The 27,709-nt window shown below is 41.8% G+C and overlaps 1 protein-coding gene across 1 annotated transcript in view; it reads left to right on the forward strand.

Moving 5' to 3' along the window:
• LOC141110951 (neuronal pentraxin-1-like) overlaps nt 1-26,374 on the forward strand; it is a 44,711-nt gene extending 18,337 nt beyond the window's left edge. Inside the window, exons 2-5 of the mRNA XM_073602765.1 lie at nt 4,160-4,346; nt 19,775-20,022; nt 21,759-21,938; nt 25,567-26,374. Of these exons, the coding sequence (XP_073458866.1) occupies nt 4,160-4,346; nt 19,775-20,022; nt 21,759-21,938; nt 25,567-25,776 (825 nt within the window). The 3' untranslated portion in view covers nt 25,777-26,374. The remainder of the gene's footprint in view (nt 1-4,159; nt 4,347-19,774; nt 20,023-21,758; nt 21,939-25,566) is intronic.
• Nucleotides 26,375-27,709: the final 1,335 nt, after the last annotated feature.

Consider the following 27,709-nt stretch of genomic DNA (forward strand, 5'->3'; position numbering starts at 1 on the left):
TAGACATCTTTCCTGTCACAAGGTAGTTAGAATAGGCCTAGAATGGGACTGGGAATAGATTTAGGTCTAGTTAGGATTTGACTGGAATGCTACTTTACGTACTGGGTGTGTATGGCTTATTTTTAGTTAATAAGGAATTAAGGATATCATTTAGTGTCACAGCAATGGGTATTGGGTTCAGCCGGATTCTTTGGCATTGGTCACAAATGTTTTCAACTTGTTCCATAGTAGTATGGATGTTTATGTGCCTGTGGTTCTGTTGAGAATTCTTATTAATGAAAATATGGTTTGTTAATACTGTGAATTATGGTACTCTGATAGGGAGTTTTAACTTTGTAATTAAACCAAAACCTGTAATAACATTTTTGTTGAGAATGGGCTTGATTAACTGAAGCAGTAGAGCATGTTCACTTTCAAAGTGAAGTTTCACTTAGCTTAGTAAATAAAGTGAATTTTTACTGACTTCAATTATGCAAACGTGCATAAGTAAGTAAAAATTCAGTTTTTCTTTTTTTGTTTTGCACTTCATTAATTATTCTTCGCAAAGTAAATTTTCACGTCAATTCACCCCATTCACTAAAATAAGTGGATTGATCATGCAAAGTGCAAATTTATTGTGAAAGTTAAAATGCTCTACCCCTTAGTGATTTTATAAATGGGATTGTACAATTATTGCCTGAATTACAGTAATAAACCAGTATCTAAAAGTCAATTCACCATGAGCCTGCACAGAAAATGGCCAGGTATTTCTTTGTATTCCCTGAGAAACTACATTTTCCAACGCATTACCCAGTCATCAGGCAGAAAAGATCAAATCTGTTGATAGTCAGGCTGTACATGTTGTGCAGACATTTTCAAAGGAAATTAGGTGACCCATTTGGTGGATTTAGTTGTTGGTTATAGCTTTTGTAAGGTTGTTTCCGTTACACCTTGCTTCAGCTCTTACAGAGATGGTCTCTTCTGTATACGTGGTGTGACCATTTAATTCCTGGAATGCCCGTGGTGTAGCACATTTTCACTTAAGCGTGTTCTAACTTGCACTTACCTGGGCAAGACCAGTTGACTCAGTCTTTACGGAGTAGTAGAAGAAAAAACACATGCCCAATGATTTTGCTTTGTATGTGATAAGGTCAACTGATCAGGCAGTAAAGGGGTCTGACTTTGGGGATCAGTCTTATGAAGGGGGAGGAAGGCAGAGGAAGTGAGGAATAGGGTAATTATTTCACTGTATTGCAATCTTGCTAGACCAAGTGAACATTTAACCTTTGTAGTGTGGAACAGTGGTCTCTCTGCGCTCAACAATCAGCAAAAGACATGCTTCCTGTTAAACGATGAGTTCTAGGACTGACCTCTGAAGAGGTCTGTGCTTCCACACAATCAGCAAGGGTCTTTCTCTGCATCAAGCTGGCAGCGGACAGATTTCTCTACTTAAAGAAAATAATAAGACTTTACACGCCATCTGTTTAGATACACCTAGAATGTATTTAGCGGATATAAACAGTTCAGTTTGGCATTAAGGTACATCTAAAGCCCCTTTAGATATAATGTGGAATAGTTAGAACTTCTGCCAGGTCTTTATTTCTGTCTATGTCCCTGTTGGGGATATTTGCCCTCTTTATTGATCTTGGTGTTCACTGTCAGCGGGACTGAAAGTGATGGATTAACCAGTTACAGTTTCACCAGAACTGGAATGGTGGGGAAATATTCTAAAAATGACCCCTGATCTGGTAGTAGTTGTCTAAGAGGGGATTTTCCTTTACATTGGAGAGATTTCCCTTCACTTCCTGTATGGTCTCCAGATAACAAACAATACCCTGCCATAAGTTCAAACCATTCCTTACTTTATCCCAAACAAATTCTGGCTTCTGACACACTTAAACCTGTTTCTTTACAGTTAATCTTCCCAATCCTGACACTTAACCTGAAATCTACAGTATAAAGCCCTTAACACCCCTAATACACTGAAAGCCTCTGGATGTTCAACTTTACCTGAAGAAGAAGTAACTTCTGTAACAAAATATTATACATGCTCCATGGTGACTTCTGTAATAGTTCTTGTTCTGCCTCACATTTTACATTAGATTTATGCCTTGTCATGTGATATCAAGAAGAGCAAGGGCATAACGACAGGCAGTGTAGGCAGCTCAATCACTCCTGGGTCTATGAGTTTGGAAGTCTCCACCATAACTTTTCTGTTTTACATACCTTCCAACTTTCCAAGATAAGAAAGAAGGATGACTTCTCTCACAAAGTATGTAGGCAAGCACTCAACTCAGTTATATCAACAATAAAGAATTAATACTAACGATTGGTTTAATACACAGCTTTTTCACCACTGCTTTTGCTTTATGGGTTTCAAATAGCAAATGCAATCTTTCAGGCTCAGAGTACACTTTTTGCAGTTATATAATATGTTTGTTAATAGCGGTCTTTACTTTAGACCAAAAGAAGAACTACTGGGTAGGAGAGAGAAACAGTTAGAAGCTATGCTTTTTCAGCAACTTCTCTTATTTCCTTTTTTTCTCTAATGCAACAATAAAAGAAAGTAAATGAAATCAAAGAAATGATCCCTCAAATTAGGACTGTACTAGGCATGAAAATGAGGAACTGAGTTTATAAAAGTTTTATTATTACACAATAGTACATAAAGTACATAAAAGATTAAAAACACTGCTGCAGCTGTTACATACATATAGCTTATACCAAAGGTTTGCATATATGGAGTGTCTGCTTGATTCTGTCCACAAAGATATACAGACTATGAAGACAGAGGTTTTGAATATTAATTCTTTTACATTCTTCCTCAGGGGTACAGACATGCAGAGTGTAACAATTCTACAATGACAAAACTCTCATTAACTAGAGTGTCAAAGGCAAATACACATAGTAAGGTACTATACATAAGGTACTGACTCTTGTATATGACACAGATTAAAGCCGTTTTCATAAAAACATGGCATAAAGAAGCATGCTGTTGTCTTGGTACATTAGATGTTAAATGAGGGGACTGACCGCTATAACAGCAAAGGCCCAACACCCCAAGCCTGCTGGGGTCACCTGGCCAAGGCTGCAAAACTGTCCACAGCTGCTTAATAAAGGAAGCGATGAGGACCGAGGCTGCCAAAAAGAATGTAGACAATATGAACAATATGAAAAAAGTGTCAGAGTACATACATTAGGTATTGACTTGAAAGTGCTTTTTAATTGTTGAAAGTAGGATAAGTGGAGCATAGGAAGTCAGTCAGTGGCTGTAATGATCTCCTGAGCCTCTAGGGGACAGAACAAATTTAGGGATGTGGGCATAACTTTTTTACTCCAAAGAAACTGGCAACCATACTGTATAAGAAAGTATGTAAATATAGCCAAGAATCCATAGGGTGTATGTCTATATGGAAAAATAGTTTTGAGAGTTAGGTATTGAAGATGGTAGGTGGGTTTAGTTTTGTATTCGATCCAGTAAAACAAGATTTGTCTGAATTGTTCCTCCTGATCTTTCAATTAGGATGTAAGGTCCTCCATAGTCATGATTTCTTTTTTTAAAGCAAACCACTATCCAGTCTTTGGGGGTGAGGAGTTCTTCTTTAAAGGTGGAATACTTGTTTTTCCCGCATTAGGTATATAGATAAGTAACAAAGATTTGTAAGCATTTCTGGATAAGGAGGTGAGGTGAAAATGAAGTGCTAGGGGGTCATTGTAGAGGGGGAATCTGTTCAATTTCTTTATAATCTGGTTAACTGAGGACCAGAAGGGAGCGAGTTTGGAGCACAACCAGAAAATATCAAGGAGCATCCCTTCATCTTCTTGACATCTCCAATGGACACCAGGGAAAAAAACTGTGTTCTGTAGGTTTTCTGTACCAAAAAGTTAGGAATTTATTGTTGGTCCTATGATATCTGTTGGCTATGGATGTCATTGTGCAGGAAAGGCAACCTCTGTTATTTTCTGTTTAAGCTTTCAATTATAAAAATATCAAATTTTATTTATCACTTGAGGTGAAATAAATTGCATTTTCAAATATAAGTGGGCCTCTTACCTTCTTAATCAAATGTTTTTTGTTATTCCTCTGGTCCAGTACCTTGCTTTAGCTCCTTCATACCAAAAAGATCTTTGATCTATGATCTACGGTGTGTAAATATGAGATGTTTTTGCTCTTTTTCAGGGAAATAGAAACTCTTCTTTGTTTTCAACTTCACTGAGAGATACCTTACAAAAGAAGATTAGTATTCTAGAACATCAGATATTTGAGAAACACAATAGCTCAGAGCACCAGAATAAAGAGCATGACCAAACACATGAAGACTTAGTACGGCACAAGATGGATGCAGCCTCACACAGCAAAGAAAAAGGTATTTGTATTTGAGGCAAGGTATTTTTATGCCACACTATTGCTTAATACACATATATTATGTTAAAGGACCAGTCCACTAAAACTGGAGGTGGAGCCTGGGTTGGGTCACCCTGTGGTTGCCAGTCACAAGCTCTCCCGTTTCTAGTTCTTGGCTTCGTACCTGCCTGTCATTTATAGTATAGGCTGTTCCCATTTACTTTTGTATGTTCTTAGTTATTTTTATGCATTCTCCATTATATAAAATAAATATCTTACATGGATTGTGGGACAGTCTGATAATGTACACTTCAGGTGTGCAAGTCTGCAAACTCAAAATCAGAAATCTCACGCAAGAGTCCCAGAACAATATATACTGTAAAACCTGTTAGATGGTTTACCTTCCCAACATTTACCAAAAACAGAAATATCAGTTTTGGTAGACTAATAATTTAATTGTTTTAAAGTGATACTAGACACACACTGTTTAATATACAATGTCACTTCTATTTCTGTATGTGGATGATGGCACTGTAAATATTTTAATTTAAAAAAAGTACCTTTTTCCTAATCGATATACAGATGTCACATGATTCACCTCTTTCCCAGCTTGTCTGCAGGGAAACATAAGCAGGAGGATCTTCTAGTCCTCTAGTGCTGGTCACATGTTTAACCAGTTCCTGACCGGCTCACGCAGATATACTCAAAACCAAAAGATATATACTGCGCTATCCCTTACAGTGTTCAGTAAACAAAAACCAAAAAACCTGTGTCTGTGAAAGACTCAAAAAAGTGTTAGTGCTGCTGCAACCCTAAATGTGAGACAACCTCCATTCCAAAATATTATACAAAGAAAGGCTGCGCTGCTGTGAATAAGTGAGTGTGGTCAAAAACCATTTAAATGACCATAACATATACATACACAAATTACCATAAATACGTGACATATAGGATTACTTTTTTTGTATATGTGCAATCAGACATCAAATATGTTGAACAAGGTCCATACAAAAACGTTCCTTTTTTTTGAAAAATGTCTTTCACCAGTAAAAGAATGAAAAGGCATCAATAATATTGATATAAAACACCACTCTTCTGTTGATGTGAAGCATGCACTGTTGTCACCCTGGAGAATGTGATAATAGGGAAATTCCTCCACCAAACAAAACGATCTGCCCCTTACCAGATATTTAGATCTCTTGTTTAAGGAGATCGTATATGCAGGTGGCTGTGTCCCCCAGCCACTGGGTCTTTATCAAAATTAAGGCTCCTAGGGTCTCTACTCAGGGGGTTCGCTGGATGTTAAGCTGGCACTCAAATCCCAAGAATGAAAGAAAAAGCTCCATAGGGTAATACTGACATTTATTGGTAAAAAAATCATAAAGAAATGCACTTACAGTGTTGTAGAATTAAAATCGCGTGTGTACACAAAATAATGCCGGCCGGCTCACAGCTGCTGCCCGTCGCTTCCGGGATCAGCGGTGGATGGTGGTGACGTCAACACGTCGCTCCTCCCTACGCCGTTTCGACAAACTTGTCGTCTTCCTGGGGTACGGGCGGCGTCCGTACCCCACCATCCACCGCTGATCCCGGAAGCTGTGGAGAGCTGTGATGGATATTTTTTTTTTTAGATTTAGTCATCTACTCCTTTAAACAATCTCCATGTGTTAGAATTACAGCACTGTGAAATGTAATGGAGCCTGGTTGTCTGACATTGTTGTATCCAGATCAAGTCTATTTATCATTACTATCAGATAAAAAAAAATATTTTGGGGGTGCCAAGAGGCCCTCTTCATCAGGGCTTAAGATTGTAGGAAGGGCTAAAATCCGGATCGTATTTAGTGTAATCCTCAGAGGGAAATCTGGAATGTTACTGTGTATTTGCTTCCAGTCATCTGTCTGGCAGCCTAATATCAGCACTAATTCCCATCCAAGGACTATACCAGATTTAAGCCCTTTCTAAGCCCTGATGAAGGTGCTCCTTGGAACTTCTCAGAATTTGTGGATCTTTTTTTCTTGAGAGTGATGATCAATAAGCTTGCTCTGTACTGTACTGTGATCACTGTGAAAAGTAATCAATAATATAAACAAGTAACGATTAGTTAGCATTCTTTTACTAAACATGAAAAAAATAACTGATGTTAGGTTCAATGTAGGAATTTTTTTCGTCTGAGGTTTGGCTTTTGTTTATCTGTTTACAATGCAGTCAATGGACCACAATACCTCCAGACCTGCGTAAAGAAATGTTGACCTAGGCAAGTGCAAAGTGTAAATTATGATAACTTTGTCAGGCTCCACCCATTCTGATGCCAACCATGTTAGATAATTTTTACAGTGAGCATTAAATCTCAAACTGTATGATGGAGGCAAGTGGCTGGTTTGCATGCAGAGGTATAAATGGTCTATACAGCTAGCTGAAAAATAGAGAAGGCTGCATATTACTTGAGCTAGAAATGGTCTTGTGACTCCTAACTTTGCAGCAGCTGCCTCATTCTGTTTAACTCTACCCCCAACAGCTGGCCATAAAAGAGAAAAATGCAACCTGAATACACATTGTAACTTCTGTGCTTTACTGTGCTGCCATAGATACAAGCCCAAGAGTGCCATGTGGAAATGCAATGCTGAGTGTTTATTGGTATATCAATCAGTAATCCTAAAGTGTTACTAAACCCACAACAGTAAAATTAGTCTGTATATGCAGTAAAGCATGCTTGTTATAATCACTGTGGAACCTAAGGGGTTAATCCTCTGCATTGTGTAAAAAGTCTGTTTGATCCTGTCTTCTTCCACTGTTCCCAATCCATCTCCTGATAAAACAGATCCTTTTGGAGTCATTCTGCATATGCTCAGTTGTTTGGTGTGTATTGCTAGAGAGTTTTTTTTTTTTCTGGGAGGGTGCATGTGGTCAGCACAGGGCCAATCAACACTGTCTAGACAGAGGGTCAGGGGTCCTGCAGCTTCATAGGACAATCAGAGGAGAATGAAAACTCCCCCTACAAGCTTTAACAAGTGCTCGGCCAGAAACTGATAGAAGTCACAAGACTGCTATATACTACTAAAAAAGGTATTTAGCAGTTTTTATTTACTGAAACAATTGCATTTCCATGTTCTGTTTACTGTGGTAGACCAGATATAGTAAATGCAGGGTCCTGGTTAAGTAACACTTTAAAGAGGGAGTCCACCCAAAAAAAAATATTAAAAGCCAGCAGCTACAAATACTGCAGCTGCTGACTTTTAATACATGGCCACTTACCTGTCCCAGGGTCAAGCGATGTCGGCAGCCGACGCCGATAAATCGCTCGACTCTCGGCAGCTGCCGCCGCCATCCTAGGTGAGGGAATCAGGAAGTGAAGCGTTGCGGCTTCACTTCCCGGTTCCCTACTGCGCATGCGCGAGTCGCGCTGCACGTCGTAACTGGTCCCCGCTATCTCCTGGGACCTGTGTGTTTCCCAGGGGACAGCACGGAGGGACAGGAAGAGGCATGGACTCTCGTGGGAGTCTATGCCGGAAGTGGGTGCAAATACCTGTCTTAGACAGGTATCTGCACCCCCTCCCCCCTGAAAGGTGCCAAATGTGACACCGGAGGGGGGGAGGGTTCCGAAAAGCGGAAGTTCCATTTTTGTGTGGAACTCCGCTTTAACTTAATAGGGGATGTTATACTCATTTACACCCCACACCACTGCCCTCTATAAATATCTTTGGATTTGCACTTGCAGAGTGATTTCTAGCTTGTGATAGTTACTAAATGACACTTCCAGTGGCGGCCCATCCATTAGGGGTGCACTGGCACTGCCCCCCCTATCCATGCGTCCAGCTCCCTGATCTACATACAGGGCGTCGGACCATGAATTCCAATGGGGGGGGGGGTTTAAGCACATGATTAGAGCCAGAGGAGCACTGCGCTATGAGCCCACCCAGTTGTGTGACAATAGCAAATGAATATTCGCTATTCTCACTTTAATCCTCCTCCTGGCCAATCAGGAAGCGGGTCGTGAGACCCGTCACCCGATTGGCTGAAAGGACAGGCGATTCTATTGGACGCCTAGCACCTAGGAGGAGGAGAGAGGAGACGCACGGCAGAAGCCCCCGCGCAGGAGGAGAGGACACAGGAGCCGCCACCTAGATGGGGTAAGTGCCAGACCGACCTGCAGACAGTGAGCGGGTGGGGGGGGCTAGTATTGTCAGCCGCCCTGGGGGGGTGGCTGTTTGCTGCCCCCCCCCCCAAAAAAAAAACCCACCAGCCGCCGCTGAACACTACCAATCCTGAAGTAAGGTTAGTTGGCTTTAGATGTCAATACTGTTTGCAGACATGAATAAACTGCAGAACAATGCATTTTCCAACAGTTATCGTGCATACACATGCAGACAGTCCCTACTACTGTCTCAGCTTTTGATTATTTTAAAGGAATAACACAGGTCAGCACCAAGATGGAGATGCTAATCTGATCTGGACCACTTGCCTTATTTTGAATGAAAAAAACGTTTATGTCTAAACTGTTTGTAAATTAGGATATGTTTATGGCTGTGGTTAGCACAGTAGTCATACATTTGTGGATACTGATGAGCATACTATCAGTACTACAAGATGACAAACAGTGCTAGCACTTCTGTCCAAACAAAGAATTGCTCTGCCTGTATACTGTGGTAGTGATGCCTCTTGACATTCACACACATTGCCAACATGTAAATTGCTGAAGTTTAGAAATAATAATGAGAAGACCCTCATGATCAACATCTCATAACAGTGGCTGGTATAGAGTAAGGGGCTAGCAACCAGAAAGATGCTTGCATTCTAACCTTCGCTACTAAAATAGCAGCTTAAATCTGAAATCATGCCTTCAGTGATGATCGCTTTGACAAAATGCAACATTAAACAATAAGCAATTGACATTTTAGCAGTAGGGAACATTTTATTCTTTTTTTTTGCACTGTTATGTTACTGACAAAACAACCAACTCATTTGGATTGTAAGGTTTATTATTTCAAAATCATAGAGAGATATTTAATTCAAATTTCTATAGGTGTACAGAATTTGATACTTTGCAGCATGGTGGCACTATAAAAAGCATTTTTCACTGATAATTGTTCTTTTTTATGTATTGTATTTATTTGGCAAATTTAGATTCAGAATGGGTTTAGTATAGTTCTCCTTTATGGCTATACAACAGTATTCTTTTGATCATGCTGTTGCAATTATTCACAATTGTTCCAGCTCTCTGCAACCTATTTCACAAGTCACACTCTACTTTATGCATGTATCAGCATAATGATATCTCTAGGGTGGCATTGGGTAAAGACGTAACTCTCAGGTTGGGACCATTGTCTTAACCCGACTGTCGACATCTGATGAGTGGACAGAAGAACCATATAATGGAACCATACAGTATAATATAGACACGCATAATCAAGAAACTGCTTAGGCACTGATCACTTGCTTTGATAATATTCCCAACCAGCTGCCCAACATACCCTCCCCAGCTCCCGGTTGGGAGTACTTTCGGATGGCTTGTGTTACCCGGCAACGCATCACCACCACATGAACCTGAGTGAGTTAAGCCACAATTGGTATGGGGGTTCCTAACCCTACCCCTGTCCATTACTATATTTCTCATACTTTTTAACTTTATATCAATTTTCTTACCCATGGGTACATCAAGTGCTTGCTCCTGACGAGTGGCCCTCCAGCCACGAAACGCGTAGAGCTGCCATATACTATGTTTCTGATCAATATATATATTACCATACAAGCCAACATTCAATACCATGTTTCTGGATCATCGAGGCCAGAGGTCTTTGCAGGCATTACCATTTATTATATTTTTAGCTGGATTGTGTCATTGGTGCACTTTGGAGGCTATTGTTTGCCATATCATGTGATATTTTAATTATAATCAAGATGTATTGTATTACCCCTTGTATTATTTCATTATGTTTATGTATTTTTTTTTTTGTTTACAAAAGTTTATTTGAAAGACACATAATAAAACGGTTGCAGAGTACATCAATATGGTTTAACATGTGTGGGAAATAAATGTAGAATATACAAAGTTGGGTAATTAATGAATAGAATACACTGAAGACGTTGTATAAAGATGTAAGGGAAATATAATACAAAGCTGATATAGTAGGATGGGTTACATTATTTAATCATTAGAGTATAGAGGATATGTTATCATAAAAATCAACGATATAGTAGAGTGAATTTTTAGTAGGGTGTGAAAAATTATATGCGTTGAAGGTCTGATAAGGACCAAAATTTCCACTTCTCATTATAGATATGCATAGTGTCAAATAGGGTATGATGAATTCTTTCTGAAAGTCTAAGTGATTCCATTCTAGATTCAACCTGGGGCTATGGTAGGTTTTGTGATTTCCAGTTAAAGGCTATCATCCAGTGTATTGAGCTGATTAGAGAGTGGATTAATCTATTACAAGGAGTTGGGACATCTGGAACTGTAGCGTATAACAGGCATATTTGGGGGGATAGGGAAATTTTTTTCTTAAGAGGGTTTTCTAGTATGTTGATTAACTTATCCCATATTGGTTTCAAATATTCACAATCCCAAAAGATGTGGATATAACTACCCTCCAAGAGACAACCTCTGAAACAGTTCGGGGAGGTTGAGGGGTAGAAGGAATGTATCCTAGATGGAGTCATGTACCACCTGATGTGAAGTTTTATTGGGGATTCTCTAAATGCAGCAGCGCAATTACTTTTGCGGAGGTTTTTAATCATCTTGGTCCACGAGTCCATTGGGAATGAGCTACCAATCTCTGCTTCCCATCTAATCATGGGGCCTGTTTTTTCGGGTTGGAGAAGGTTATTGAGATTGCTATAGAGGAAGGATATCAGTCCCTTGTCTCTAGGTGAAGAGATATAGATGTGTTCGAATAAAGTACTAGGGGGATTAACAGATAATGAGTAGTATGTAGAGTAGAACTCGCGGATCAAGGTGTACTGGTGATATTCCGAAGGGGGGAAATTAAATCTGGATTGTAGTGAGGCGAAAGATGGAAATTTAGAGTTGAGTGTGATAGATTTTAAAGTGGTAAGATTGTTTTTGATCCAGTTGTAAAAGGGAGTGTGATCAAGTAAAGCAGGCGGGAATCTGGGGTCTCCCAAGAATGAGGCTAATGGAGGGGTTGCAGAGAGGAGTTTAAAGTTATCTTTGATTCTATTCCAGAGGAGTATAAGTTGGGCAATTAAAGTGTTTTTTTTATTAAGAATATGGTGTAGTTTTGTGTTGGACCACAAAATTCCTCTGATATTCAAAGGATGAATAGAGGTGGATTCAAAGGTCAACCAGGAGACATTTGTATCAGGGGAAGACCACTGAGCCATTTGTACTAATTTGGTTGCTAAGAAATAAAGCCAAAGGTTGGGAAGTCCCAGCCCACCCCTATCTTGTGGTCTATGCATAAGATTGTAACTACATCTGGGTTTTTTGTTGTTCCAAATAAATCTATTAATTTCACGTTGTAGGGTTTCCAGTTTTGTTTTGGGTACATTAATGGGAAGAGCTCTAAAATAGTATAATAGTTTTGGAAGGATAGTCATCTTAAAGGCACAAATCCTTCCGAGGAAGGAAATATGGTAAGAGGACCAGGTTTTTAACAGTGAATTGATTCGTGAGAAAAGGGGAAGGTAGTTGCTTTTATATAATAGGTTGTGGGATGTTGTGATATTAACTCCTAAGTATTTAAAGGAGTGTGAGGACCAAAGGAAGTTGAAGTTTTTCTTCAGAAGTGAGGTTAAGTTTGGAGGGCTGTTTATAGGTAGAATGGAGCATTTGTTAGTGTTAATAAAAAGACCAGAAAGTTTATGGAATGAATGGAGATCTGAGAGGAGGTTGGGTATTGAGATTAGTGGGTCTGTTAAAAATAGAAGTGCATCGTCAGCATAAAGACTGAGTTTAAAGTCATATGGAACTTTTTGATAGCCTTTGATATTAGGGTTATTTCTGATGGCAACTGCAAGGGGCTCGATGGCTAAGGCAAAAAGGAGGGGGGAGAGAGGGCAGCCCTGTCTGGTTCCTCTGCTTAGGGGGAAGAAATCTGAGTTATTCCCTGGAATTCTAATTCTGGTTTGGGGTAAGTGGTAAAGAGCGTTAAATCCATGTATAAATTTTTCTGATATGCCGTATTTAGGTAGAAGGTGATTTAAGTAGGACCAATTAACGCTATCGAAGGCCTTGTGGATGTCAAGGCTAAGCAGATATAGGGGGCGAGAATGGAGGTTGGCATCTTGAACAATGTTTGTGACAAGTCTAATGTTATCGACTATTTGTCTGCCTGGGATAAAGCCCGTTTGATCCGTATGGATCAGGGATGTGATAACCGTAGCAAGCCTGTTTGCCAGCAATCTGCCAAATAACTTGAGGTCGTTGTTGAGGACTGAAATAGGGCGAAAATTTTGGGGAAGGGAGTGGTCCTTTTCAGGTTTAGGGATTAATGATAGGTTAGCCAGAAGCATATCTTCTGGGAAGTGACCACCTGAGGATATAATTGAACATTTTGGTGAGGCTGGGAGTCAGTAATGAGGCAAATTTTTTATAGTATGATGTGGTGAAGCCATCTGGGCCTGGTGCTGTCGATGTTTTGAGGGATTTTATAATGTTGAGAATTTCACTGTCTGTGCATGGGTCGTTCAGCAAAGAGGCCTGGAGTTGGGTAAGCTTAGGGAGTTGAAGGGAGTTTAACCAGTCTAACGTGGTGGGAGGTGGGTGTGTTTGGGGGCCAGAAAGGAGGTTTTTATAGAACGAGGTGAAAATTTTAAGGACATCTTGGGGGTGCGTTACGATATTGCCTTTCTGGTTTCGCAGTTTATAAACGTGTGGGGGTTTAGTGTCTTGATTTAGTTTCCTGGCAAACATTGATGAGGAAGAGTTACCATGCAGTAGGAATTTGGCTTTAGAAAATCTGAGGGATTTCTCTGTGTCTTCAGAAAGTAAAGTGTTTAGGGTTTTACGTTTTATTTGTATGAGATTTACTATATCTGGGGTAATATTGTAGTTTAATTTAAAATATAGATCATGCAGTTCTTTGGTAAGACATTTAATTTCCGTCAGTTTAGATTTATTTCTGGCTGCGGCAATGTTAATCAGATGACCTCTCAAAACAGCTTTGTGGGCTGCCCAGACTGAGGTAGGGAGAACCTCCTCTGAGGTGTTTGTGTGGAAGTATTCTTCTATATGGGTATTTATTTGTTGGACAGTGGAAGGGTTAGATAGGAGTGAATCATTGAGGCGCCAATTAAAGGGGGTGGGAGTCATGCCGATATGGGAGGTATCAAACTCTACTATGTTGTGATCTGACCATGGGCATGGGTGTATGTCTGTTTTAGAGGAATTTGCTAAAAGGATTGGTGTGCAGAAAATATAGTCTAACCTGGCAAAACAACCGTGGGGGTGGGAATAGTGGGTATATGCCCTGATACCAATATTATGGGCTCTCCAGGAATCAATTAGCTGCAGTTTGCTAAGAGAGCGGTTTATAGTTTTACTAAAAGCTTTGGAGGAGGGGGCCACTTTACTTCTATCAAGAGCAGGGTGTGCAGAAAGGTTGAAGTCGCCTCCGATTATCAAATGAGGTGAAATATATTGTTCTAGTACGTTGAAGTATTTAGTGAAGAATGTTGTCTGGGCCTCATTTGGGGCATATATAGAAGCTATAGTGATATTTTTTCTATTTATACTGCCCTTCAATATGATGAATCTACTGTCTATATCTTTGTAGATAGAATGGGGTTCAAAAATTATGGAATTTTTAATAAAAACAGCGACACCACGAGATTTGTTGGAGAATGTAGTGTAGTGGAATTGGTTGAATGATTTGTCAAAATATTGTGGGTGATTGGAAGTAGAAAAGTGGGTCTCTTGCATTAGTATTATGTCTGCACCCAATCTTTTGTATTGTTTGAATGCCTTTTTACGTTTATTGGGAGAATTAAGGCCTTGGACATTATGGGAGAATACTTTAAGACCCATATTTATTGAGGATGATAATTCTAATTATATAGATGAGGATCGGTATATACCAAAATAGGGGAGGGAGCACTAGTGGGATGATGTTGAAGTAATAGGTTATACGTGATTTCATAAATCGAAATGAGATCAATAGCTTTGTATTAAAACTTGAATTCAGTATATTATTACAATGAATAATGGTTGTTAAACAATTGGAATTACCCAAAATTGAATGGTCCGCAATAAAAAGTCTTCCAAAAAATATAATATTTGCATAAATTGCCATAAGGGCTAAAATACCAACTATTAAAATAACAAAGAAAAGGGGACTGAAGGACTTAAAGTCGTTCAGCCTTGTAAATTTTTTCAAAGGACTGGATCGTCCAAATTCCGCCAGCGGGGGGTGCAGCACCCCACTAGGGGAGGTTAGGGCCGCAGGCCCCTCTGGCAGAATGGGGGTCAAACTAGCGACGGCGGATAGGCCAGGCAATTTGTAAAATAAAAACTAGGTATGAAACCAAAAAAGGAGATTAGTGCATGGTAAGAACACTATATAAATAACATTAGCGTATCCCTAAATGGTATAAATCCTCAAGAAGTAAACGAGGAGAGCATTTTTATAATAGGTTATATCTCTCTACCATTACCCTCCTTTATCTGGGTTAGAGAATCACATCAATAATGTCTAATCTTAAGTAGAGAGAGTGAATATAAGAGCAGGATACCTAAATAGGTGAAAGAAAAAACCAAAGGAAAGAACCTAAACATTATATAAAAAAATGAGAACATAGGAACATGGGAGCTTCGCTTCTCAGCCCCACCACCCCCCACTGTATCCCCTTACAAACTTATTCCTCCTAAAAAAAGAGTCCATGAAAAAATTAGGACGAAAAAACAAAAATAATAGTATTCGTCTGGGTAGGATCTTGAATAATTGGTCTGCTCCAAAGTTCTGAACCAGAGTTGATTGTAGCATCCGTAGCATATACAGTAAGCATGAGGGTTTACACTTCGCTGGGGAGTTAGACAGGGGAGAAGGGCCGAAGCTGAGGTTAGAAAACCATCCTGTGAAAGTGACCGCTAAGTCGCAAGCTTGGTTGCTGTATAAACAGATCAGGCGACACGGTCTTGGGGGGAGTGTTGTTGCCATCTTCTTTGATCTCTTGGGATGCGTCTGGTAGAAGGAGTGGACCATATAGGTGAGGATCTAGGAGTGGCGGGTAAACGCTGTGATGGTTGTGGGTCTAGCAGTCCTAGTTTAATGAGTAAATCTTTTCCTTCAATGACATTGTAGACCGTGTAGGAATTGCCATTATGGGTTAATGACAATTTGAACGGGAATCCCCATCTGTACTTGATTCTGGCTGATTGAAGGACATTTGTGACTTCTTTCATTCTGCGTCTTCGGTCCAAAGTCGCAGGGGAGATATCAGGGAAAATCTGCAGCCTTGTTCCATCTAATTCTATGGATGGGGAATTCCTGGCAGCACGCATTACATCTTCTTTGGTGAGAAAGTCCTTCATACACATTATTATATCTCTTGGAGGTTTATCTGCTGTAGGTTTTGGGCGCAGAGCCCTGTGCATTCTATCACATGCAAAAGCAGAGAGAGGTTTGTCTGGTACGAGATCATGGAATAGCTTTGTAATGACTTTATTTATGTCTGTGACTGACTCTGGAACACCACGCACTCTTATATTGTTTCGTCTGTTCCTATTATCGAGATCTTCGATGTGAGCCTGCATGAAAGAAAAGCTGTCTGCCAAAGTTTCATAGTCTTTTCTGAGGTCATTATGTGCAATGGCTAGTTCATCATGTTTGGCTTCTAATAGGTCTGTGCGGCCTCCTATACTGGCAATCTCCTGTGAGAGAGCAGTGGTAGACTTGTGAATCTCCCTTTCTAGTTTGTCCACAAATCTATCATAGATTGCAGAGAGGCTTGCATCTAGGTCTGCTTTGGAAAGGGGCTGAGGGTACTCACTGTCTTTAGTTGTATGCTCCGGACCGCTGGAGGCCGCATGGTGGCCGGCGCCATTTTGGGTCATCCTCCTCTCCATACTAATGAGGTAGTTTGTGAGGGTATGTTGGGAGCGGTTCTGTTGCTCCTTTTTGCCGGATGGCATGCACAGATTGATCCCGCGGGGGTGATCGGTCAGATGGTGGTGTTTTTAGCTGAGAATAGCCCCGGGTATCGTGCCTGGCCTGCCTCGTCAGACGGAGCTCAGCTCAGCAGCGTCCGTCCCGCATCGCGCCCCCATGTTTATGTATTTTTACATGATGTATTCTAATTGTACCCTGTGGCAATTAATAAATTCCAATTATGTTCACCAAGTTATTCTTTTGCAACCACGAGCCTCATTTAAAGTCCCACCCCCTTGCCCTCTCCCCTTCTTGACTAGAATAGGGATGGAAATGTGTGACCTTACCGGGTCACAATTTCACTCAAAGTCCCATGGGATGGAATAATTGACCTTACCAGGTCATGTCTTCATTTAAAGTCCCTAACAATTAGCCCCATTTCAATACCAGCTGCCCACATGACATTAAATAATTGCCATGAATATAGCAAAGGGCAGGGGTTGTGAACTGCCAGCCTGTTATTATTGTGATTGCAAAGAAATACATGCTACTGTTATTCTTTTGTTTTAAGAAAACACGAAACTGAGTACCAGTTACAAAATGGATATTTACAACCCTTGTTACAAAGATATTGAACACGAGCAGCACAGGGGCAAGTAGTAAGCACTTCTGCCTAGCAACTCTAGGGTTGTGGGCTTTAATCCCAACCATGGCACTACTTACATGGAGTTTGCATGTGCTCTCTGTGCTTGCAATTCCTCCTCCCATACTCCAAAGACTGCTGGTAGGTTAATTGGCTCCTGTCTAAATTTACCCTAGAATATGTATGAATGTGAGTTAGGGACCTTAGATTGTAAGCTCCTTGAGAGCAGGGACTGATGTACATGTATGTAGCACCCTGGAGTTTAGTCAGTAAACTCCTCACAAATTTACTTGCCAAGAGTAGTTATCTTGGTCGATTGTTAGAGATCTATTGATTTCTCCCTAAGCTTGGCCTTGTTTCACTTTCTCTTCTACCACTAGGTGGCCGCGTACCTGGTGGTACTAGATATGAGAAGGGTAACCCAAGGTCAGGTTATGAGTATATGGGTATCTCAGCCAATGGGCAGGAGTTTTCTTGAATCCCTTTGCCAGCTGGGAGAACCTATCTATTCGGGTGAGGTCAGGTGATCTATGTTCTGTGCCACCTGGACAGCTGTCTGAGTGGACATGTGTCGTACGCCCTGGGTAGCTAGGCCAGAGATCAGGCCTATCCCAGCGGCATCTGGCTGCTAGGCTGTCTGAGGGCCTATCCAGAAGTAAAGAGAGCAGCGCAGGGTTGGGATTGTGGCTTGCAGTCCAACCAGAATTGATGGTTCTGCTGGCCGAAGAACCTGTCCGTGGTCGGAGGTAGAAGGGAAGCTGTTGCCGCTAAGGGACCAACCACCTTTACCAGGTACCACAGTGAGTAACTGAAGCAAGTACCAAAACCATATTCTCACCAAAAGGGCAAGGTGGAGAATCGGGAAACTTCAGGCGGTGATCAAGTCAGGGACCCAACCCGCGGAGGAGACACTTGCAGAGCAGCCTTGTGAGTTAAGCCAGTGACCTCTCCGGTTAACAGGGGTGAAGCTTGAGAAGTATCTGGAGTGCCAAGCTAGGGACCCAGCAGAGAAGCAGGGGTGACACTTGAGGGGATACCACTGAGAACCTTGGAGGAACTCAAGGGATTCAGAGTCAGTGAATCAGAGGGTCTAATTGAGAGACCGGGCGCTCAGTGTTGAAGAACTACAAGAGGCAGTTGTAGTGGTAGTGGAGCTGAAAGGACTGTCAAGTTTGAGTTAGGAACCGTTAAAGACTGTTACCATAGGAGACAGCATTCCTGCATGTGCAGAAGTGGTGCCTTGCTGGGGCCTTTCCCTGCACAGCTGTCCTCCTATCAAAGTCTCGGAGTCTGCCAGTTGAATCTATAACTACTCAAGGGTGTCCTGGCCCTAACCCTCTTTCCCCCAAAAATACAAAGAGGACTGTCAAAAGAAATAAAACCTCTTTCACATCCAAGAAGTGTCTGGCGCCCAATGACTTTCACCATCTTTGCACCCACTATGCCTCACAACCCACTACATATTGAAGGATGTCAGTTATCTTTGGCCTTGGAGGTCCTCATTAGACTGGAAGAGGCTAAAGACTTTGCTACATGTATATAAGTAAAATGTTGTGTAAATTGTCAGTGCCAGGGGCGGCCCATCCATTAGGGGCACCCAGGTGCCGTCCCCTCTCTCCTCTCGACCACCTATATGCAGTGGATAGATAGAGGAGAGAAAATACGCACAGCATCTCTATGAGAGGAGACAGAGCTGCTCCCGGACACATCTAAGATGGGGTAAGTGCCTGGCAGACAGCGGGCGGGGGGGTGTCACTGGATGAGTCCACTGGCAGGGGGGTTGGTTGATTGCCACCCCCCCCAAAAAAAAAACACAAGCCGCCACTGGTCGGTGCTATATAGAAACCTATAATAAATATAATTATTGTATGAAGTAAATTCAATTAGACCTCAGCTAACACTAATGAAGTTTCAGCAGGAATAAAAGCTTACCTGCTGGCTAATTTAAAACAATTATTCTGCAATTTAGAAATGATATGCAAACCTTTTGGCAAAAAATCACTTATCCATGTCTTGTAATATTGGCTGTGAGTTCTACCCCGTGTGTGTAACAGCCTATAAACTTTACACATAAGATGAATGCACGATCAATAAATTCCACAAATTAGCACCAAGAGTTAGTTAAAGACAGAGTTTAGCACAAGTAGTGCCCTTTCAGGAAAGTTATCTGTCAATGAAGCCTCAAATGGAGTTGTCAGAAAGTGAATCCCTGAAAGTGAAAGTAAATTGCACATTTTGGGTTGTCACCAGAACAAGTATAGAGGGGAAATCTTCCTATGGGGATACTAGTTATGGATACCCTGGTGACAACAAGGAGTACCCTCCCTTACTGGAGAATTTCCTCTCACTTCCTGTATTGACTATGGAATGAGAAGTCAAGGAAAATGTCCCCAATTAGACACAGATGGTAAGAAAAAATCTGACAGGGGTTAAAACCCTCCCTTACTCTATCCAAAATAAAAAAAAGCTTTGCCTTTAGTTCTATTTGAATTCCAACACAGTATTGGATATTTTCTTTTTTGTTGAATAACAGGTAAAAAATCATATATCTTCTGCACAGTAGTATGAAATGAAATTCTATGTCATTTATGAAAGGTTAATTATCCACCACAAGGGTTTAACTATTAACTAGACTGCAATTCATATTTATACATTCAACAAAGAGTTAGCAATGGTTTTATGAAGTGTAGTATTTGATGATGATATTTGTTTAAGGGTGAATAACAAACCTGTTCTTCCTTGTTCCCTATTCCATACAACAGGACATAAATCAGACAAGAAATCCAATGACTTTAGAGTCAGTTTCCCTCTCAGAACAAATTACATGTATGCCAAGGTCAAAAGGACTCTTCATCATGAGATTTTTGCATTCACCATCTGCTTGTGGCTAAAGTCAAATTCATCACCTGGTGTGGGCACACCCTTCTCATACTCCGTTCCCGGCCAAGCCAATGAGGTGGTGCTTATTGAGTGGGGTAACAACCCAATGGAATTGCTTATTAATGACAAGGTAACACTTTATATAGTATTGATAAACCCTTCATAACAAGATGGAGATTTAAACACTTGAAAAAGTTCTACTTCATTCGTTAAGGACTGTGCACTATTGTTGGTAGACTTGTTCAATCTGAAAAGGTGTCCACAGAGACTTTCCTGAGATGAGTGAATGATGGGAGGTGTGTTCACATCTGCTGTGTGAGGCTTGTCAATATCCATAAAGTTCAGAATCAATCTTAGACATTTTTCAACATGTACATAAATGTATGCACAATTTCAGGTGCTCCAACTGAAGTCTACTGAGGCCAAAAATACTCAATCATAACCCAAAGACTTTTTATGCATGTTGACTGAGAGCACATCGCTCAGATGTGAACAAGCACAATAGAATAACATGAAAATTTGGTCTCAAGTGTTCAAGCGCCTCTGGAAATATGCTTCAAACGCAGTTGTGATTGGGAGCTGAGAAAGCCACAAATGATGATTTCTGTACAGCACTTGACTTAAGTTCAGTGTCACAAATCAAGTCTGTAGATACTAAAACAGAGGGCAATCCCAGAGACAGTTTAGGTGAAACCATCCCATTTGACCCCCACCTTCCAGTGGTTAGTCAGCTTTTAGGAGAATCTAAAGAGGTGGATGCAACTATTCTAACACCAGAGAAAGTCCACAGAACCTCTTGAAAGGCTGCATACAGCATAAACTCAAAACATCAAGGTCCAGAAATGTGTGTCAAATGACACTACCATGTGTACCAAATGACACTTCCTGCAACCACGGTTTGCAGGAAGGAAAATTGCAGTGATATAGCCGCTGGCAATAATCACATGTAAAAATCCAACTTGCTTGTTGTACCCAAGTCGATCGATGGATCGACTTGGGTACAACCAGGCTGCCCATACATAGTTCGAATATCAGCCGGTCCCTGCTGAACCGGCTGAGATGCAAACCACCTATGGCTGGCTTAAAACCCATTCAGTTTTTCAATTTCAAAGAATCTACTGGTCACTACGGTTGGGACAGATTTACTTAAAGCATAGGGTAAAGCTGGATATACACATATACATTTCTTTCCTTCAGACAGCAGGCTGAACAAAAGAAATCTAACAGATTTCTCCATCCATACTAACAGTGCGGATGGGCAGATCCCCTCTGCTGGAATATTTTTAGCCTGCCATAATATCTAAATGACTTTTGTTGAATGGAACAGTGCCAGCAGGGCCATACACTGCTTAAATTTCAGCTAAACCAGCAAGAATTAGCCAAAATTCAAACAGTGTATGGCCAGCTTAAGTGTTTTTTTTTCATTGTTAAAGCTAAGATTGCCCCAAGTACACAGGAAGCACAATACAACCCACTCGGTCATAATAATGAAAGTGTAATACAGAAAGCAGAGTAGTGCAAGCAGTGAAAATTTGAGTTTGCCAGCAGAGTCTTTCAGGGAAATACTCTAGGGATCCAACCTCTACAAATTTAGAAATACCCATTGATCACTGGATTTTTTTCTTGATCTTTGCCTAAAAGGAAATCTGTTCTAAGGGAAACACACAGGATATCATTACTGACCATCTGTAAGAATACTTATTGCCTGGCACTAGGTTGAGTGACCTGCCTAATAATAAAATAGCAGACATACTAAAAAATGTATAGAAGTATTTTCCAGGACCCCAATTTTTGTAACATGTTTTTAAAAATCAATATGTACAACTTATAATACCCAACCTTTCAATTTGTACATTTTATTTACAGGCTGCCACACTACCACTTGCCATTAATGATGCAAAGTGGCATCATGTATGTGTAACTTGGTCAACCAGAGATGGTGTATGGGAGTCTTACCTGGATGGTGTGAGGCGAGGAAATGGAGAAAACCTGGCAGCTTGGCATCCAATAAAACCTGGTGGAGTTTTTGTCTTGGGACAGGAACAGGTATTAATATTCAATTATAAAACTGCTCCTATACTTGAGATGACAGGTGTCTGTTTCACTGAGATCAGGCAATGATTCAATGGCTACTATTTTGGGGAGCTACTGGTGATGGAACTACAGTGGGGACGGAAAGTATTCAGACCCCTTACATTTTTCACTCTTTGTTATATTGCAGCCATTTGCTAAAATCATTTAAGTTTATTTTTTTTCTCATTAATGTACACACAGCACCCCATATTGACAGAAAAACACAGAATTGTTGACATTTTTGCAGATTTATTAAAAAAGAAAAACTGAAATATCACATGGCCCTGAGTATTCAGACCCTTTGCTATGACACTCATATATTTAACTCAGGTGCTGTCCATTTCTTCTGATCATCTTTGAGATGGTTCTACACCTTCATTTGAGTCCAGCTGTGTTTGATTATACTGATTGGACTTGATTAGGAAAGCCACACACCTGTCTATATAAGACCTTACAGCTCACAGAGCATGTCAGAGCAAATGAGAATCATGAGGTCAAAGGAACTGCCTGAAGAGCTCAGAGACAAAATTGTGGCAAGGCACAGATCTGGCCAAGGTTAGAAAAAAATTTCTGCTGCACTTAAGGTTCATAAGAGCACAGTGGCCTCCATAATCCTTAAATGGAAGACGTTTGGGACGACTAGAACCCTTCCTAGAGCTGGCTGTCTGGCCAAACTGAGCTGTCGGGGGAGAAGAGCCTTGGTGAGAGAGGTAAAAAAGAACCCAAAGATCACTGTGGCTGAGCTCCAGAGATGCAGTCGGGAGATGGCAGAAAGTTGTAGAAAGTCAACCATCACTGCAGCCCTCCACCAGTCGGGGCTTTATGGCAGATTGGCCCAACGAAAGCCTCTCCTCAGTGCAAGACACATGTAAGCCCGCATGGAGTTTGCTAAAAAAACACCTAAAGGACTCCAAGATGGTGAAAAATAAGATTCTCTGGTCTTTTGAGACCAAAATAGAAATTTTTGGCCTTAATTCTAAGCGATATGTGTGGAGAAAAACAGGCACTGCTCATCACCTGTTCAATACAGTCCCAACAGTGAAGCATGGTGGTGGCAGCATCATGCTGTGGGGGTGTTTTTCAGCTGCAGGGACAGGACAACTGGTTGCAATCGAGGGAAAGATGAATGCAGCCAAGTACAGGGATATCCTGGACAAAACCCTTCTCCAGGGTGCTCAGGACCTCAGACTGGGCCGAAGGTTTACCTTCCAACAAGACAATGACCCTAAGCACACAGCTAAAATAATGAAGGAGTGGCTTCACAACAACTCCGTGACTGTTCTTGAAAGGCCCGGCCAGAGCCCTGACTTAAACCCAATTGAGCATCTCTGGAGAGACCTAAAAATGGCTGTCCACCAACGTTTACTATCCAACCTGACAGAACTGGAGAGGATCTGCAAGGAAGAATGGCAGAGGACCCCCAAATCCAGGTGTGAAAAACTTGTTGCATCTTTTCCAAAAAGACTCATGGCTGTATTAGATCAAAAGGGTGCTTCTACTAAATACTGAGCAAAGGGTCTGAATACTTAGGACCATGTGATGTTTCAGTTTTTCTTTTTTAATAAATCTGCAAAAATGTCAACAATTCTGTGTTTTTCTGTCAATATGGGGTGTTGTGTGTACATTAACGAGGAAAAAAAATGAACTTAAATGATTTTAACAAATGGCTGCAATATAACAAAGAGTGAAAAATTTAAGGGGGTCTGAATACTTACCGTCCCCACTGTATATTAGCACTGTTGGACAGAGAACGATCTACCCACAGAGTAAAATAGGACATACGTGGATCAAAATTCAGCCAGATCAGCAGTGACCACCAGACAAATTTCAATTCATGTATGAGCACTGTGGTTGTGCAGAGATCAGCCTGTCGAATTTTTACCACTCGATCAGCTCTGCAGGCTATAATATTTTACTAAAGGAGTAGAAATGTCATTTATCTTAGTGAATGAAGGGAAACCAAGTGAAAATTAAAATTGCTAAGAATAAACAATTAGGTGCCAAAAAATTCTTGCACATGATTTGATGACCAAAGTCAGCACAATATCAACCTATTCACTAAGCTGTGTGAATAATCACTATACAAAGAGGAAATTCGACTAGCTTACTGATTAAACTGTGCTGACGTCAATCAAAAGCACAAGAAAAAATCCTGTCTTTTATTTTTCTTGTTTTACTTAAAGGATAAGTACACCTTCTATAACATGTTACACCCGTATCCAGGGTGCAACTTGTAACATGTTACAGATGCAGCAGCCCCTGCACCCCCCCCCCCCCCCGAGCCCCTGTTGTGACAGCGGGCTGGGGATCTTCTCCCTGCACCCGCTGCCACAAAATTAAAAAAACACTCCACCTACCTGGCCACGTCATTCATTCACTCACAGAGTTCTGTGAATGGGGGAACTATAACTACTGTCAGCCATTGGGGCTGATAGCTTCTAGTTCTTAGTCAACTACGAAGGTACTAATGAGCATTCAAGTAGGTAATTGATGCTTCCTGTCATTCTGTAACAGGCCTGCCTGCACGAGGTACGAACAGACAGCTACACTGACAGTCTGCAGGAACCTGAGACTGCACATGTGAGCTGCTGATTGGAGGTGCAATACTCTGTAGGCTCCTAATAAAAAAAATAATAAATGCACATTTTTTTTTACCTGCAAAAAATGTGCATTTCTTTTCTTTTTTTTTTTTTTTTACAGTGGTGAACTTATCCTTTTAAGTAGTTTTAAAGGTTAGACATTTTTGCCTTAGTGCATTCCCTGCATAAAGGAAAAAAATATCCCAGTACTAGTATTGCCCTCTCACCCCCTGAATACTTTGATAATGATTAAGCACACTTGGAGTGTGTGAAATGCATCTACCAGCTTTCTGTCAACACTTTGGGATGTTCTGAATAAAGGAATAAAGGAGTTTTGATTGAGTACAGAGTGCGGCCATTCTTTTTTTGACCCCATGAATACCTAACTGAGTCCTCACTTTATCCAGCCCTGTGTCTGACTGTAGTGGCTCTCTCCCCTCTCCCTGCTCTCACAGGCTTTGATAACAGCTAGATAGCAGCAGCCATTGGCTCCTGCTGCTGTCAATTAAATCCTGTGAGGAGGGAACGGGGTGCAGGTTTGAACTGCGGTGTGTGTCAAAGGACGCATACAGCCCGGTTCAGGAGCGAGCCTGCAGGTGCATCACCATAGCAAGCAGTTTTCTTTGGGGTCGCACTGAGAAAAGGAGAAGCCTAGAGCACTGCTGGGGGACCCCAGAAGAGGAGGTTTGGGGCCGCTCTGTGCAATACCATTGCACAGAGCGGGTAGGTATAACATGTTTGTTATAAAAAATTTAAAAAAACTAAGCCTTTGCAACCACTTTAATTCAATATAATAAGGAAAATTCAATGTTCTTGGTGTAAATTTAAACATTAAAATTTAACATGATCTACTCCTTTAGTAAATTCACCCAAAAAACATACTTATATGTTTTTTATTAGACAGCACGCTAAACATCCCTGAATATACCATTACAATCATTCTAGACATTGTTACACAGTTAGGTACATATTGTACAATGAGTTTATCTTGAAAATAACTAAACTATCCTTTTAATAATTAGGACACATTGGGAGGAAGGTTTGATGCCACGCAAGCCTTTGTGGGTGAAATTTCTGACTTTAATATGTGGAGCCACATCCTAACTCCAGGTGAGATCTACAAGCTGGCCACATGTGCAGCTCACTCCACCGGCGATGTCATAGAGTGGACGGAGTCTTCAATGGAGCTCCACGGAGGTGTATCCAAACTCCCATTTAATTCTTGCCATTGACATGAGGGGTCCCTCCACATGCAGCATGCTCTGAAAGGGGGCCCAGACATGGAATGGGCTCCCACCACCCCAAAGACGATTGCTTCAAATGGAGTAGAAACCATTGTATGTCCTATTTTTCCTATTATATCACTGTTTTCATTGTTTTTGTGATTCAGCCTACACATATGTTTGTAATAGTGTAAAAGGGTTTCACAGAGATGAAGGCTTTTATAATAAGGTAAGGCAATACAAAGTGCAATAAACTAGTTGTTATTGGATGCAGCACTTTGAAAATTGCTATTTGCTTATTAAATAAGCCCAATAAAGTGTAATATTTTGCAGATTAAAGGCAGAAGCTGATCTAGAAATGTTGTCATACACCAGTGTAGATCTGCTTTTCCAAATCAATGGATGCCGGTATCTTTACAAATGCTTAGCGAAAAAGAATAAGCATCTAGATTTATCCCTTCAAGGAACAAGCCTGTCTTAAAGCTCTCAGGTGTTCCCAGACAAGTTAGAGATTTCCCCTGAAAGGTCCTCTGTTGGTGAAATCTATAACTGCAACATGACTGTAATGCCGCGTACACACGGTCGGACTTTCCGGCATACTTGGTCCGGCGGACCAGAGTGTGCCGGACAATCCGCCCGTGTGTGGGCGGCGGCGGACTTTTCCGGCGGACTTCTTCCCAAAAGCCCGCCGGACCTAGATTTGAAGAAAGTTTCAAATCTTTCCGTCGGACTCAGTTTCGGGCGGAAAGTCCGCTCGTGTGTGTGCTGGTCCGACGGAAAGCCCGCTCGTGTGTAGGCTGGTCCGACAGACCAAATGTGACACGAGGGGATGGTATTGCATCTCGCGCTCGCTGCAATAGGAAAAACAAATCTTCCTATTGCGGCGAGCGCGGGGCATACCAGGCCCTTAGGTCTGGTATGGATTATAAAGGGGAACCCCGCTACGCCGAAAAAACGGCGTGGGGTCCCCCTAAAATCCATACCAGACCCCGATCCGAGCACGCAGCCTGGCCGGTCAGGAAAGGGGGTGGGGACGAGCGAGCGCCCCCCCCTCCTGAACCGTACCAGGCCGCATGCCCTCAACATGGGGGGTGGGTGCTTTGGGGGAGGGGGGCGCCCTGCGCCCCCCCCCCAAAGCACCTTGTCCCCATGTTGATGAGGACAAGGGCCTCTTCCCGACAACCCTGGCCGTTGGTTGTCGGGGTCTGCGGGCGGGGGCTTATCGGAATCTGGGAGCCCCCTTTAATAAGGGGGCCCCCAGATCCCGGCCCCCCACCCTATGTAAATGAGTATGGGGTACATGGTACCCCTACCCATTTACCTAGGAAAAAGTGTAAGTAATAAAACACACTACACAGGTTTTTAAAATATTTTATTAAACAGCTCCGGGGGGGGGGATCTTCCTCCGGCTTCGGGGGTCTTCTTCCGGCTTCGGGGGTCCCTCCGCTTCATCTTCTCCCGGCGTCCGGTTGGTTCTTCTCCGCTCTCCGGCCTCTTCTCCCGGTGTCGCAGGTCTTCGGCCGGCCCCTCCGCTGTCTTCATGTAGCTCTATTGCGAGCGGAGGTCCGGACTTCTGGGCTTCTTGGCTTCTTGGCTTCTCTTCTCTTCTCTTCTCCCAGATGTTGACACGACGCTCTCTCCGGCTGGACTGGTCTCTGAGGGCTGCGTTGTGACTTATATAGGCGGAGACCCCGCCCCCATATGATGTCACAGTCCCTGGGCATGCTGGGACTGTGACGTTTTAGGGGGCGTGGTCGACCACGCCCCCTAAAACGTCACAGTCCCAGCATGCCCAGGGACTGTGACATCATATGGGGGCGGGGTCTCCGCCTATATAAGTCACAACGCAGCCCTCAGAGACCAGTCCAGCCGGAGAGAGCGTCGTGTCAACATCTGGGAGAAGAGAAGAGAAGAGAAGCCAAGAAGCCAAGAAGCCCAGAAG

Source organism: Aquarana catesbeiana, linkage group LG10, assembly GCF_042186555.1.
Source record: "Aquarana catesbeiana isolate 2022-GZ linkage group LG10, ASM4218655v1, whole genome shotgun sequence".
In the NCBI taxonomy this organism is placed as follows: domain Eukaryota; kingdom Metazoa; phylum Chordata; class Amphibia; order Anura; family Ranidae; genus Aquarana; species Aquarana catesbeiana.